The sequence below is a fragment of the Athene noctua genome, chromosome 1 (assembly GCF_965140245.1).
Source record: "Athene noctua chromosome 1, bAthNoc1.hap1.1, whole genome shotgun sequence".
Lineage (NCBI taxonomy): Eukaryota > Metazoa > Chordata > Aves > Strigiformes > Strigidae > Athene > Athene noctua.
In genome coordinates this window covers 29,052,701-29,067,299 of record NC_134037.1, presented here as the reverse complement: position 1 = coordinate 29,067,299, position 14,599 = coordinate 29,052,701, and the positions used below count along the sequence as shown (strand labels likewise).

The 14,599-nt window shown below is 37.8% G+C and overlaps 1 protein-coding gene across 8 annotated transcripts in view; it reads left to right on the top strand.

Annotated features, from left to right (window-relative positions):
• DST (dystonin) overlaps positions 1-14,599 on the top strand; it is a 310,970-nt gene that overhangs the window by 272,945 nt on the left and 23,426 nt on the right. For all 8 annotated transcript variants that reach the window (XM_074895774.1, XM_074895777.1, XM_074895776.1 and 5 more), the window contains 9 exons: positions 160-357; positions 853-981; positions 3,781-3,951; positions 5,105-5,260; positions 5,490-5,696; positions 7,360-7,479; positions 11,761-11,930; positions 12,239-12,398; positions 13,810-14,004. In XM_074895774.1, the coding sequence (XP_074751875.1) occupies positions 160-357; positions 853-981; positions 3,781-3,951; positions 5,105-5,260; positions 5,490-5,696; positions 7,360-7,479; positions 11,761-11,930; positions 12,239-12,398; positions 13,810-14,004 (1,506 nt within the window). The remainder of the gene's footprint in view (positions 1-159; positions 358-852; positions 982-3,780; positions 3,952-5,104; positions 5,261-5,489; positions 5,697-7,359; positions 7,480-11,760; positions 11,931-12,238; positions 12,399-13,809; positions 14,005-14,599) is intronic.

Genomic DNA, 14,599 nt, shown 5'->3' with positions numbered 1-14,599 from the left:
TGATTGAGGAGACCTTAGTTATTAGCTTTAATTGCTAATACCTGTGCTGATGTTAAACTATTGCCTTTTTACTGGATTAGAATTAACTCAGTACTGTAATTGCCTTCATTCAATAACTTCCCAACATGGCCAGTCATACATGCTGTATTACAATTGTAGGTGCTACAAAATGATGTTTTAGCTCATCAGTCTACAGTGGAAGCAGTTAAGAAAGCAGGAAATGACCTGATTGAATCGAGTGCTGTTGAAGAAGCAAGTAATTTACGGAGCAAGTTGGAACTTCTGAATCAGCGCTGGCAAAATGTGTTGGAAAAAACAGAACAAAGGAAACAGCAGCTGGACAGTGCCTTGATCCAGGTGAACAGGAAATGATCAAATAAAGAGATAACTCAACAGAAGTGTCTTTTTACATGAAATACAGAGATATGTGTATTAGAAGTTGGCCTAAATCAAAACCAGAATGCAGACATACCTGAATTTCGAGAAAGTTTGTATCTGGCTGTATCTTCTAGTGAACCACTGTGTTTTATAGTGCTGAATCAGGACTTCAACTTTTGGCCTACATATTTTTAAAGAGTAAAATTTCTGTATAGGTATATTACTCGGAGAAAACATTGATCTCACAGTTGCTCTTTAGCCTGCTTTCAAGATTTCATGGAAATGGAAATTGTTTTTATCATTTAGGTTGGATTGAGCTAGTTTAAATTTTGGTTTGGTTCATTTTTTTTCCTTAATTTCCATTGATTACTGTAAATATTTGATTAAATCTGTTGCCAGTGTACTTCTGCATCTGAGCTGGTATTAGAATGGAGAACATTTAAGCAAGCTCTAAAATGATATGGTGTAATTTAGGCCCAAGGTTTCCATGGTGAAGTTGAAGATATGCAGCAATGGCTGACAGACACTGAACGTCAACTGTTGGCATCAAAACCTGTTGGAGGCTTACCAGAAACGGCAAGAGAGCAGCTTAATACCCATATGGTAAGTATCAGTATTAGAATGCTTTGCAAACTGCATTTCAGGACTATCTTTCAAGAACTTTTATGATAAATACAGAGCATGTTCTATATATCTCAGTGTCTGTACAGTATCTTAAAAAAATTTAACAGCCTTCAAAACACCACTGTTGTTTTCAATGTAGGAAAAGTAGTCATTTGGGAGATGCCCAAAACTGAACCATTAATAGTGTTGAGACAGAAAAGAACTCTTGCATCCTTATTCTCAGAAAATATTTACAAATTTTTCAGTGATTCTTATTCTTCTTTCCCTTCTGTTCCCATATCTTCACTTAGGCTTTTTCTGATATGAAGGCAAATCTAAAAGTGATCTATATTCATTGGACCTTAAATTAAGAAACTCGATCCTTTATTCTTTACCTTTATATATAAGATGACATTAAAATCATCATTAGCACAGATGTAATAAGGACTACTGGCTCCTGTAGAGAGACTGCTTTAATTTGAAGTGGCAAGCTGATCAGGATGTCTGAATTATTCCCTTCCTTTCTCTTTAAGAAACATTCTATGGATTTCTCTACCCCTGTAGAAGCATAGAGTTTAAAAAAAAGTCACTTAAACTTGATCTCTTACCTCAAAGGAAGGTGGTTCATAGTGCTCCGTTTATATAAAATCGTGCTGTGCTGTTAGGCCAGGGTATAACCTCAGACCCAGTGATCTGAACTCCTGACCTCCTGACTCAGATGTAAGAGTAATATTTACTGAACTGTCCTTGAACTCCTCCTCCCCTTCCCCTCCCCAATGCTGTGAGAGTGGAGCATAATCACAATTTCATGGGAGTCAGTGGATCTTTTTCCATTTTTCTTCCTGGACTTAGAGTCAAATCAAGACCAAAAAAATTTCCCTGGAAAATTTCAGGGTTTTCTTTGGTACATTTCTTACACTTCACAAATCAACAAGCCATTTTCTGTACTTGCACTTACAGATTGATTAAAGAATCTTTAAACTGAATGTAGTATTACAGTTGGAACAAATGTGAATATGTTCCCAGTAATATGTACTCTATATGTACAGTTGTTTCCGAACTGTACAGGTACATTTCAACAGATTGTTACTATGCTGTGGGCCTTCATGTAATTGCAGACATTGACTTGTTATCCTTTAATGTATATAACCCTTAAAAAAATAGGACTTGATTATAGTTTAGTTAAACCTCATTGAATCTGTGCAGATATGTGTAAATTCTCTGAAACGTTGAGGTCACTTGTCATTTTGAGTACTATTTATCATAAGTTTCAAATTCAAACTTGCCCCTAAGTGACAGAAACCATGGTGATTTGGGGATGTGAAACTGCAGAAGAAAGTTTTGCACTGTATTTTGATTTGTTTCTGATTGGAAACAATTTTATGAACCATCTTCTTGAGTGTAAGGTTTGTTTCTACAGATAGAAATAAAAACCATAATCAGTTCACAAATGGAGTTGAGACTGGGCAGCATTTCCCACTAAGGCAGGTCCAGGAAAACCACAGAGACAAAGAGAAATTACAGGACACACCAGCAGGAAAGGGGCTTAAAAAGAGGCCTCCTTGGCTGTCTCAGTGCTGCTCAGAACATCCCTCTCCTTTTATTAAAACAATAATTTCTCTCAGTTCCTCTTTTAAAATTATTTTAATTGCTCCTGCCCTATTAAGAATGTGACTGTACTGCAGAATTAACCACTCTGGTGAGCTCTTGTCTTAGACTGAGCCCAACCCCAGTGTTTGGGGTCGCTCCTGCCTTGCTGTGTCTGACCTATTCTGCACTCTCTATGTTTATCTCTAGAGAGTTCTTGTGCTGCAGGAAAATAAGATGCTCTGACGAGTTACAGAAACCAGAAATAGTGTAGGAAAGTTGGGAAGATAGGAGGAAGCAGGCTAGGTGACACCACTTTTCATAGTCCTCAGCAAGAAAGCAAGGAAGTTTTCTGCCCTGTTAAAATCTTAGCTCATGGTTGAACCTGCTTCCTGCTTTGCCCTCCTCTGTGGTGAGGTACAATCCCATCTACAGTATCTCTTAACCCAGAGAAAATGTTTGGTTTGGGCCCTTGTCCTGGGAATTGGAGGAAAAAGTTCTTTTCCTCCTGTTTGCAAGCTACTTAGTGCTCATCTCTTGGAAGATGTTCCTCATTTGGGAATCTGCAGCAATTCCATTGGTACATTTTGAATGGTCTGTTACAAATTTTAAACCCTTTTGAAGTCAGGGATGCATGGGAGCTCTTGCCACCTCATCTCTGACGTGGTTAAAAGACAATAGTTAGTACAATAGTTAATAGATAAAGCAGTTGTTACTGTTTATTCTTCCAGCTTTCTTTGTATGTGTAAAATGTCTTCAGTGCTCTTACCTGGCAAATGAAGGAAGATACAGACAACACAAAAGAGGTGATGTGCAATAAGGCAGCCCTCCCAAGTTGTCCCACCCACTTCTGAAGGTGTATTGGATACGTCTGGGCTTTCAGCTCACTGTGTAGTGCTGACACTTTTTGTTTCAGCTACAGAGGGTCTTTAAACCAACCAAGTTGTAGCAAATCTTGTGCAATAAATGCATAGTACTTTCTTTGCCAAGCTGTGGTTCTCAGAGAAAACATCTGACAGACAATACAAGTTCTCATTTCCTGAATAACTGGGTCCTTTCTTTGCTCATTTGGCTTTTTATGAATTACATGTGTTTCCTTTATTAGTCTTAATCATACCTGCTAAATGTTGGGAGAGAAATAAATATTATAGTAGCATTTTAAAGAGTATTGAATTTCTACCTGACTTATTTTTTGGTGCTTTCTTTATTTAGGAACTTTGTGCTGCCTTTGAAGCCAAAGAAGAGACATATAAGTGTCTAATGCAGAAAGGCCAGCAGATGCTTGCAAGATGCCCAGAGTCTACTGAAACAAATGTTGAGCAGGACATAAATAACTTAAAAGAAAAATGGGAATCAGTACAAACAAAGCTCAGTGAAAGAAAAGTATGTGTTTTTACATAAAAATAGAAACATAAATCATGTATTTAAGGATGTTAATGTTTGGTCCTTTTATGCATACATTCATGCTTGATCTTTTAGATTTAAAGTTAATTGTAGAGACATTTGTGCAGAATTTATTTGTACATTTAGAAAGTACTGGGGAAAAAATGAGATTCAAGAAATGGATTATCCATAACTGGGCAGGGGGTGGGTGGGCGGCTAATTTTCCTAGCTTTTATCCATTTTTTTGCTTAGAATTCCCAAACACTTGGCCTTATGCCACTTACTTCAAGTGACTACCTTCTGTTCTAACGTAGATCAATAGCATGATTTCACTGATAGGCAACATATGTTTTCTTATTATTAGTTTCATTTTGCTTTCATTCCATCACAAAGTATAGTCCATTTGCTCTACTTTAATCAAACCATGAAGAATATCAATAATTACAAACAGAGGAACTCTGTACAGCCCTAATGTGTAAAAACCACAAATATTTAACTCACAACTTTGTTACATTTTAAAGTGAGAATGCTGGTGCCTCTTAAGGTAACTGTATAATGTAAGAATATCAGACTAACTAATACCCAACATGAGCACCTTCTTGCAGGAAGCGGCAAGGTTGGAGTGCTCAGTTGGGCCAGCAGTGTGATTGTTTGAAAATCTGACTGCTGTCTCATGATCAACAGAAATTTTGTATCCAAAATTACTCTTGGTTCAAGACAACCAAAATGACAACTGGGTTTTATTAAAAAGAAGCGGTCTAGGCAAACTTGTTCTTTGTTTAGTGCAAGAGAATAAATTGGATTACCTCTTTCAGGCTCTTCCAAGTGCCCTGGCACCGTAGATTTCTGAGATTCTACTGGTTTTGTATAAAAATTGATAAAACCATACATCCCATTAGGATTAATTAGTAGAAGATGTAATGTCCTAATGTGGACAATTTAATCTTGCTGTATTTTCTACTCACCTATCATATATACTTTTACTGTTACTCTTCTATCCATTTCCTTTAATGTGCTCAAATGTAGGCTGTTATTTTAAAACTCAGAAACTTTGAGTTGGAAAGATGTTTTAAAATGCTAAACTAAACTGGTTTACTCCAAAATGATGAACTAAAATAATTTACTGCTGTTAAAGTATGACCTATCTTTACAGACCAAACTGGAAGAAGCCCTCAATTTAGCAATGGAGTTCCACAACTCACTTCAAGATTTCATCAATTGGCTTACTCAGGCTGAGCAAACTCTAACTGCAGCTTCTCGGCCAAGTCTTATCTTGGACACTGTCTTGTTTCAAATTGATGAACACAAGGTATGTAAAGAAACAGATGTATAATGTTTTTCTCCCACTCCGTGGAGATAGTTTAAGTGTCCAAATGAACCCTGTAACACTGGCACTTGAGAAATATTTAATTTGTTTCAGAATTGCATTTTATAGTCTTTCTCGCTACATCATTCTTTATCAGACTGCATTTTTTTCAGTGATTACCCAGTGCTTGAGCAGCATGGTATTGAGAGTAATTTTCTCCCTTTTTTCCAAGGTTTTTGCTACAGAAGTGAATTCTCATCGAGATCAGATCATAGAGCTGGACAAAACTGGAACCCATTTGAAATATTTCAGCCAGAAACAGGATGTTGTCCTTATTAAGAATCTGCTGATTAGTGTACAGAGTCGATGGGAAAAAGTAGTTCAACGCTTAGTTGAAAGGGGAAGAGCTTTGGATGATGCAAGGAAAAGAGCCAAACAGGTAATCGGACAACAGCTGTTGTACAATTCTTTGGACTTAGCTGTAATTACATCCAGACTCTTGAAGAATACGGTGCTTTAAAGCACTTTCAAGTAAGTCTGGATTTAGTGTAACAGATACTGTTGAATTAGTGGGGCAATTTCTGTGATTTGATCATAGAGCACTTCATTTGTGAGGTGAAAGCATCAATTTCAACCTAAGCAGTGACTTCTGTCTGCCATACTGGATTGTCTGAATGAAGAAAGTTACAGTATCGCTCCCAGATGTGTATTAGTGCCATCTGTCCTCAAAAAGAAGTCTTACAATCAGCCCCTTATATTTTAAAGAATGTGAAGATCCCCTTTCATTAATCTGTGAGAGTATTCCTTAGTATTGTCTTCTTAGGGTTTATATTGTGCCCTGATTAATACTTATCGCTTCCTCAATCTCTTACATTAGTTACTAGTCCAGTATTTTCTGTATGGTAAGATATCTCCATTTATTTCCTTAAAAACCTGGAAAGTTTTTTCAGTTTTCCTCACCAGGGAGCATTCTTTTTTTTTTTTTTTCCTTAGAGTCATGTTCCTCACTGAGGAACATAAATGATAAGATGCAAAATGTGCGAGAGGAATGTAATATGTTTAAATGTCAATAGGAAGTTCTAGCTTCTGTTTACTCAAGTGAATTTGACATTCAAGATCTGGTCACTTTCACAGCCAAATCACATTCCCATGTTTACTGCTACTGTCACTCAGCTCTTAGAGGAAGAACTTCTCTGAGCAGTAAATTAGCCCATAAGCCAATGAAATGTTACTTCTTTTCCAGCAGTTTCTCGTGTGTGTTCACAGACACAGCAGTTCTGCAATGAGATGAACTTTATGTCCATTTACAGAACTAAATACAATAAGTTACTGATTTAGGACCACAGCTCTCTATGCAGAGCAGGTAATGGCTGAAGAGTACTGCTGTCAAGTCCTGATCCACAGCCCTGAACAGCAGGGTCCAGGAACCTTGAGAGGGTTCTGAACTAGTTTCTTGTGCTTTCGTGTCTAGGCAGTACAGGCAAGAAGAATTTTCAAAAGAGATGCAGAGAGACAAACGACCAACTTGGAAAAATTGAATCCCAAAGGGATGCCACTTTTTGAAAGCTGGTTGACTCTTTGGTCTTTCCCTGCTTCCTTCCCTGAAGAACTCTCTTTGTTGAGACAGGAAGGAAGATCAAGAATCCGTTCTTTGACTGTCAAGATACCATTTGATACAATGAGAGCATTTATGAGCATCCCAGGAAAAATCTTGGGCAGTCATCCAGACAGGAGTTTTCCTCAGTGGTTTACTGCCGTTGTCCTATATAGGCAACACCTAAGCCCCATTCTTGCGGTATTTACTATTCATTACTAAAAATGTAGGTATCTAAATGACCAACACATCAACAGAAGTTACTAATATGTCTCTGAAAGGTACATACTGTGTGTGGAGATCATGTACATAAAAGGTTTCTAATTCGCCTGGGAGAAGGGAGTCTTAAGTCCTATTTGAGAGACCAGGGAGAAAAAGCACACCAAATCTCTCTGAAGTCTGCAGAGTACTTGTCTGACCTGCAGAGAATTGCTTGGGGTTTAAGGTTTTCAGGCTACTTTATGAACAAGTGAATTTTAAAATCCATGCAAATCTCACTTTCCTGCAGTTCCATGAAGCCTGGCACAAACTTATGGAATGGCTGGATGAGTCAGAGAAATCTTTGGATTCAGATCTTGAAATTGCAAATGACCCTGACAAAATAAAGATGCAGCTTGCACAGCATAAGGTGAGTCATGAGTGATCAAATGCAAAGTGTCCAGTGAGATGCAGGTAAGTCTATCAGCTTTGTACTGTTCAGTCAGCAAAGGAAGTAGATTTGTGGCCTCACTATAACAGAGTGCTTATTAGCATCAAATTAAATAGTGGTGTGTTATGGGTGGGGGAATGACAAAAAACTTTTCACAGTACTTGAGCTGTGGGGGAATGGTTAACTATGAAGAGGAAAGACATAATGATACAGCACCATGGAAACTTTAAAAAACAAAGTAATACTATCTCAGAACAGGAATATCTGAAGAGGTTTTATTACAGGCTTTTTTCAGTACTTAAACCACAAATTTACCATCCAGTTATTTGGGTTGGGATTTTTTAATACAACAAGACCACCTCAAAACTGAAAAATAATTTCTATTTTTATTGCTTTTTATTTCAAGTGGAAATATTAATGAAATCCTCTAGAAAGCACAATGTCACCATTAGTAACAAAGGTTATTTCTCTTCATGGTATTCATAATTCCAGGACCAGCTTTCCACAAACCCAGCTGCTGTAGGTGAAAATGTAAAAATCTCCCTGATTGACCTCGCTTTTCAAACAAATAACAATAATATAAGAGCTTTGTAGTTCCATCAGACACAGAGCAAAAGGAAAGATGGGAAGAAGTCTTTAGTTCATTTTCACTTTTGTAAAGAGCCTAGAATAATGTATTACTGAAGATGAAGTGGATGAGTAGCAGAATCTTCAGAGATAGGCTGTCTCAAGATTTATCTTGGAGCAGTTTCATCAGAGACAGAGTATTGAAAGAGCATTCATTTTTCTACATTTTGACATACATTTACTTCTACTTTTCATGTCAGTTTTATTGTTCTACATTTACTCCTATTTTTTCATTCTTCACAATATCCCCAAGGGTTTGCATATCTAATTTTTTCCTCTGTGTAGCTGCTGATGATTGTTTTTACCTCTGACAAGTTTTGCCATGTATACTAATGATTGGTTACTGCATACGTCTGCTTTATATTTTTATCATTTCTCAGCTTACATGCTGATTTAAGTATTGTTTATCAACCAGGAAAATATTCTCCTTTAATGTGGTAAAGTTGGCTGATAGTCAAGCAAAAATATTTTTACCTATGTTTGCTGTTAAAAACTTTTAGATAAAACCTACATTAACATTGTTACGCTAACTCTGCAATTTCAGTTTGTTCTGAGGTTGCTGCTGTTGCCAGAATTTCACGTCAGCAATGGGAATTTAGGGAAAAAATTCTTTCTGTTAGAGAAGACAAGAAAGACTATCTTGACTCTATCAATCTTTTAATCCTTCCACTCCTCTCTTTTCTTATATAAAGTTCAAACTCCTCACAAGTATGATCAACACATTGTGACTCTGCTTTGAGATCCTTTCAGGTCCTGATGTTTGACTCTCTACTTCTCATCCCCTCTTCTGAAGTGTTAAACTTGATAATCCCACTTGTTCTTTATACCTACAGAAGTACATTTTATGAGCCCAAGCTTCCTCACATGTTTTGGCAGACTTGTCAGTTCTCTCAATGATATCTCTTCTCCAGCTTCTTTTTGTATAAAATGCCTGCAGAGCATAGCTACTTGAGTTTCTTGAATCTCACTTCTCCTTAAGGAATGGGATGGAATATGGCATAGAGACATTAGGTTTGAAACTGGTGATTTGGAGGAAAAAGATGAATGTCTGTGGGAGAGGGAGTTCTGTGAACTTTGTGACTTTAAACTTCAAACAACCCCCCCAAGAAATCAACTCAATTTTTTTTTAATGAGCTGTCAAACCTCCCAATGCTGCAATGTCCTTCCTTGTATTTTGAGTCTTTTCCTTCCACTCCCACATATACCCCCTGTGTCTGCCTTTGTCTTTTCTGTCCAGCCTTGAAGGTTTCCTTGCTCTATTTAGTTAACGATTTTGCTATCTGAACTGAATGTGTGCTCTGTGTGTGTGCTGTAAGCAATAATTTGGACTCACTCTTTGCCAGTTGTTACTGCCAAAAAAAAAAAAGCCCTGAAAGAGAAAAGCCAAGATAATGTTTTCTCTCTCTCTCATATCTAGTGTTTTGCCAGGGACTTTCGGGGGTTATTCATGGTCTGTTTATCAGCAATTTTTCCTCAGTTTTAGAAGTCCGGAATGGAAAAACCCTTACTAGGTCACCCAATCCATTCCTCTGCTAATGCTGTATGTTCCTCTGAATGTTCCTTACAGTACATTTATATGAACCTGTCTAACTTTATCTGTATGTTCCCATTTTGCTTAGAATAAAGCTAGATAGTTAATTACTTAGATTCCGTGCATTTTACCTGTCTGCTCCTGGCAGTTTAAACCAAAATCTACTCTCTGTTACACCTCTGTGAAATCAAATAAAAGTAGATTGGGTGTAGTGTGTGTAGTCTCTCAGAGAATTAATTGACTGCAAGCCTTTGTTTACCTTTAACTCTGTGTTCCTGTATGATCCTTCTGCGGCAGAAATTTCCTTGTGTTTCTTCATACAAATCAAGTAACACTGTGCTCATAATGTTAAGTAGTTAATAAGATCCATCAAATAAAAGGAGCACAGACATACTGTTTGTATTGAAGAAACTTCTCTAAAAAAAAATGGCTATTTTCATTCTAAGAATTACTTTGATTGTAGTTCTAGCTTGACCAATGGTGTTTCCTTATTTTATATGAGGAAAATGAAAGTACAGTAAGGAAATACCGAATTACAAAACAAATGCTGCTCTCTCTGTTTTTTGTTTTTTTTTCTCTGATGAATTTTGATCCTCGGTTCCCCCGGATCCTGAAATAACCCTGAAGTAAGGACAGTACAGTGCAAAATGCCAAGCAAGTTTTAAAACAGAAACCTTGAATCACCCTGGGTAAAGCTGTCATACCATCTGCATGGCATAACCCAATGCCTACCTCCTATTTAAGACACCTCCATTCTACTTAAGCTTTCCCTGACACACGTTCACATCTAAAAAGAGCACATGACTGTGTGGACACATGGGAAAGTTGGTGGGAGAGTTGTGAGCTTCTGAGGCACAGGCTGGTGCAGACCAGCTGGGAACAGCTTGCCAGTTGGAGGTGAGCAGCTGTGCATGTGTTGGAAGTGACCATGAGGAATCCTTGCAATCCTTACATGCCCCGAGGAATTACTATAAGTTGTAAGTGGTAATTATTTCCTTGATAGATGTGATGAAACTGAACATTTCTGAGAACCAGATGAAAATCTGTTTCAGCAAACACTGAGCAAAACCTCTTTTTGCCTAGTATTTTTTGTGACCGAAAAAAGAAGAATATTTATTTGATTCTCTATATATGAGTTTTCTAAAGCAAACTTGTGATTTGATTATTTTTTTTTAACTGCTTTCCTGGTAGCAGTTCATAAAGGTGTGAAATAAACCACTCTTAAGTTTTGCTGCCATTTAAAAGCTGCTGTGTAAGGCTGATTTTGTCTTTTGGCAGTGTTCCTTTATTTAATTATTTACTCTGTCAGTTGGTTAGCTCCTCTGCAGTACCAGATGAGCTGTGTTTCTGTGTGCTTCTCTGTGCCTTTGAAATGCTTCCAGAGACTCTGTGCAGGAGGTGGCAGAGCTGGCAGGCAGATGGAACTTGCTGTGTCACTGTCATCTTCCAAAGTCCCTGGATCACAGAAACCTGCTTGTGATCGTGACTTTCAGCCTAAATTGTTGTATTGGGATGTCACCTGGCTGTCTCTTTGTGTCTGGATCTGTACACTTTTGGCATACAGTCCTTCCCAGTTAGAGCATGCTTCAGTTTTAGGAGGGTTAAATGTTTGTGGTTGGAGGTTTCCCAGCTTGACCATGCTGAGCTAAACCAAAATGACCTCTGTAGCCCTTGGGGTGGTCTACACTGGCTTGAAATCTTAGTATGTAAAAATGTAGTGGGAAGACTGCTCAGTTCATGGCTCCCAAAGTAGCGGTTATTTCACATTCTTCTGACTACCAGGCAGCCCCTTGCTGAAATTTAGGAATATTAAGCTAGGACAGGATTCATTGCTTTCACTGAAGGAGGGGTTTTCCAGAAGCTGTTCCAGTAGACATTGAGCTACATTCCAAGAGTCCCAAAGGCAGGGACTCTGCTAGTGTCAAGTCTCATATAATTTCAGATGCACTGTGGCACTAGCAGACTAGAAATTCTGCAGTAAGTTTAAAATTTTCTTGCAGCAACATTTACAATTTCCATTGCAAATAATATGCCAAAGATTAATTGTGGCCTGTAAACAGTTAATGCTATATGGGTGTTTTCTTTTTCTTCCCTGTGTATAGGAATTCCAGAAATCTCTTGGCGCCAAACATTCTGTATATGATACCACAAATAGGACTGGACGCTCCCTAAAAGAGAAAACCACCTTGGCTGATGACAATTTGAAACTTGATGATATGCTGAGTGAACTAAGGGATAAGTGGGATACAATTTGTGGAAAATCAGTGGAAAGGTAAATGAAAACCAGTCTAATTACCCAGCAGATAAGAAAAAAGCTTAGGAGGATTCTTTTAGCTTCTGTTTTGTAAAAGTAAAACCAGAGTGGCTAACTTGTTTGATAGTTAAGAGTGCCCAAGTAGTAAAATGCTAGAAATGCATACATTACTGATGGTATGGAAGAGGACTGGGGGTGGTCCCATTATTTAAAAAGGGAACACTGATTTAAAGCTCTTAGTTGTCATCATTTTATGCTGAAAATGTTTTTGTAAAGTGCATGAATGATTAGTATGTGTGTTGTTTTTGTTTTTTTTCTTCCCCTAGACAAAATAAACTGGAGGAAGCCCTTTTATTTTCGGGACAATTTACTGATGCTCTGCAAGCTCTCATTGACTGGTTATACAAAATCGAACCTCAGCTAGCAGAAGATCAGCCAGTACATGGAGACATTGATTTAGTGATGAACCTGATCGACAATCACAAGGTAATTCCAAAAATAATTCTTTTTGAATTTCTAGGTTGCTCATGAGTGTAGCATTTTAATGCTATCTTTATTTGTCTATTCTGTAATTTTTAGAAATGTGTAATACTTTTATAACACAAACATGTCATCAACAGGGGAAAATGCTATAAAATGTATGTGGAAGAAAACAACTGTTAGTGACTTATTGACACCAGTTTGCATTGAAATACTCTGTTTAATGCTGCTATCCTGTGTATTTATGAACATCATGTAAAAAATCACAAGTGTGTATTTATGAATATGTGTGTGTGGGCAAGAGGTGGCAAAAACTATTTTACTGTAAATCTTCAGGGGAGACAGGGGTTTTTATTTAGTACATCTGCTAGCCAAATGTCCAATGCACTTGTCATGACTACAGCAGTCTTGCAGGGCTGATTCATATTCATGGCGAAACATAGTTCTAATGCTTAAGTTATGCATGGAGTATACAACTACGCTATGACCCAGGAAGCCTAAACTGGCAAGCTACAGTATTTTGTTACTGAAGTATTTTTGGTGATGGAAGCAAATAGGAGATAGAGTACTGCACCTCTGAATCCCAGTTTTGCAGTTCAGTATATTGAAGTTAATGGTATTGCAAAGGCTACATGGCCACAGCTCTGGAGTTTGGGAGGTTTATGAGGTGAAGGTCCCTCTGTTCACCCACCAGTGACTTCCAGTATCCACCAGTATCCAAAGACTGTTCAGTGAGGAGATTTTGTCCCTCATGAAAAAAACTATATGGAAACATGGATTGTCTATAAAGATTACCCTGAAATATGCTGTAATTGCTTCTGAAATCCCATGTTATATCACAAGTAAGTCATAGTCAGTGGCAAGGTATACTGTAATTGTCATATCTTTTTTTTAAGAGCTTCCTTTATGTAACTGGAGCTTGCTCCATTTGCAAATATAAACATACTCTCACATAAATATATGAATATGTGACGAGATCTACAGCCTTACAGTCAGATTCCCAGATGGAGTGTTATTTCTGGTTTTACGATTTCAAACATTCTCCTTGATGGTTAGCGGTTTATCTGATCTTTTCCTGCCACAGCAATCCTGTGCATTAATCAGTGTGTCAGATCAATTGGTTTGATAAAAAGTGTAAAGCTAGTGTGATCAGAAGGCTAGATTTCCCATGCATTGCATCAGGATGGGTTCTCAGGATCTGCCTGACATTTTTCTGGCATATTCCAATTTTATTAGGATAGAGTAGAGTGTACATATCTTCAGATGGGGTTCAAGAAGCAAAACTTGTGTGTTTTGTATCATTTAGATGGAATTACTCTTGACTGAACTAAATCTGTAATTTGATTCCTTCTTATAAACCAGTAGTTTTTTGTTATTCTTTACATAATTGCGCCTTTGTCTATTTCGTGGTGCCTAGGTTTTCCAGAAGGAGCTGGGAAAAAGAACAAGCAGTGTCCAGGCTCTGAAGCGTTCTGCAAGGGAGCTGATAGAAGGGAGTCGTGATGACTCTTCCTGGGTCAAAGTCCAAATGCAGGAGCTAAGCACTCGTTGGGAGACAGTTTGTGCCTTGTCAGTATCCAAGCAAACACGACTGGAACAGGCTCTTCGGCAGGTAGAGGAGTATTACTGATGCTGCATGTACTTTATGAGAAGCAGTGAAAATACCTTGCAGTCCAGTTGCCAAAAAATTTAATTTCAGTTTCGCTTCATATCATTCAATTTCATTTTATTCGAAAAATACTCATTTTCTTGCTCATGCGTTGCTTACCTTGTCTCTATCCCTTTACCACACCACGTAAGTAATGCCTCTTAGCATTTATTATTACTGTTGTTATTAGTCTACACCACAGATGCAAAGCAAGTGTTTCAAAGAACTTACCATCTAAGGAAATCACTGAAGTTACAGTCAAGCGTGAAGGGTGATTAGAATGATGCCCCCTTCACAGAAAGCTGGAGATTGCAATCATATTTATGCCCTTCATGCCTTGTTGGAAAGAAGTAAATTTGTGTACTGAAAACTTGTTTACACTGGCACAATTACAGTGCACAGTGAAGTATGTTGCAGAAAAAATTGAGTGCACTGAATGCACTCAGAACTAGAACAGTGTATGTATGTCAGTATTGGCTGGTACCAATCCCAGAGAAATAGGTCCATCTGTATTGTTTCCAAACCTGAGATAATACAGCTGTACAGCTGTTAAGATACA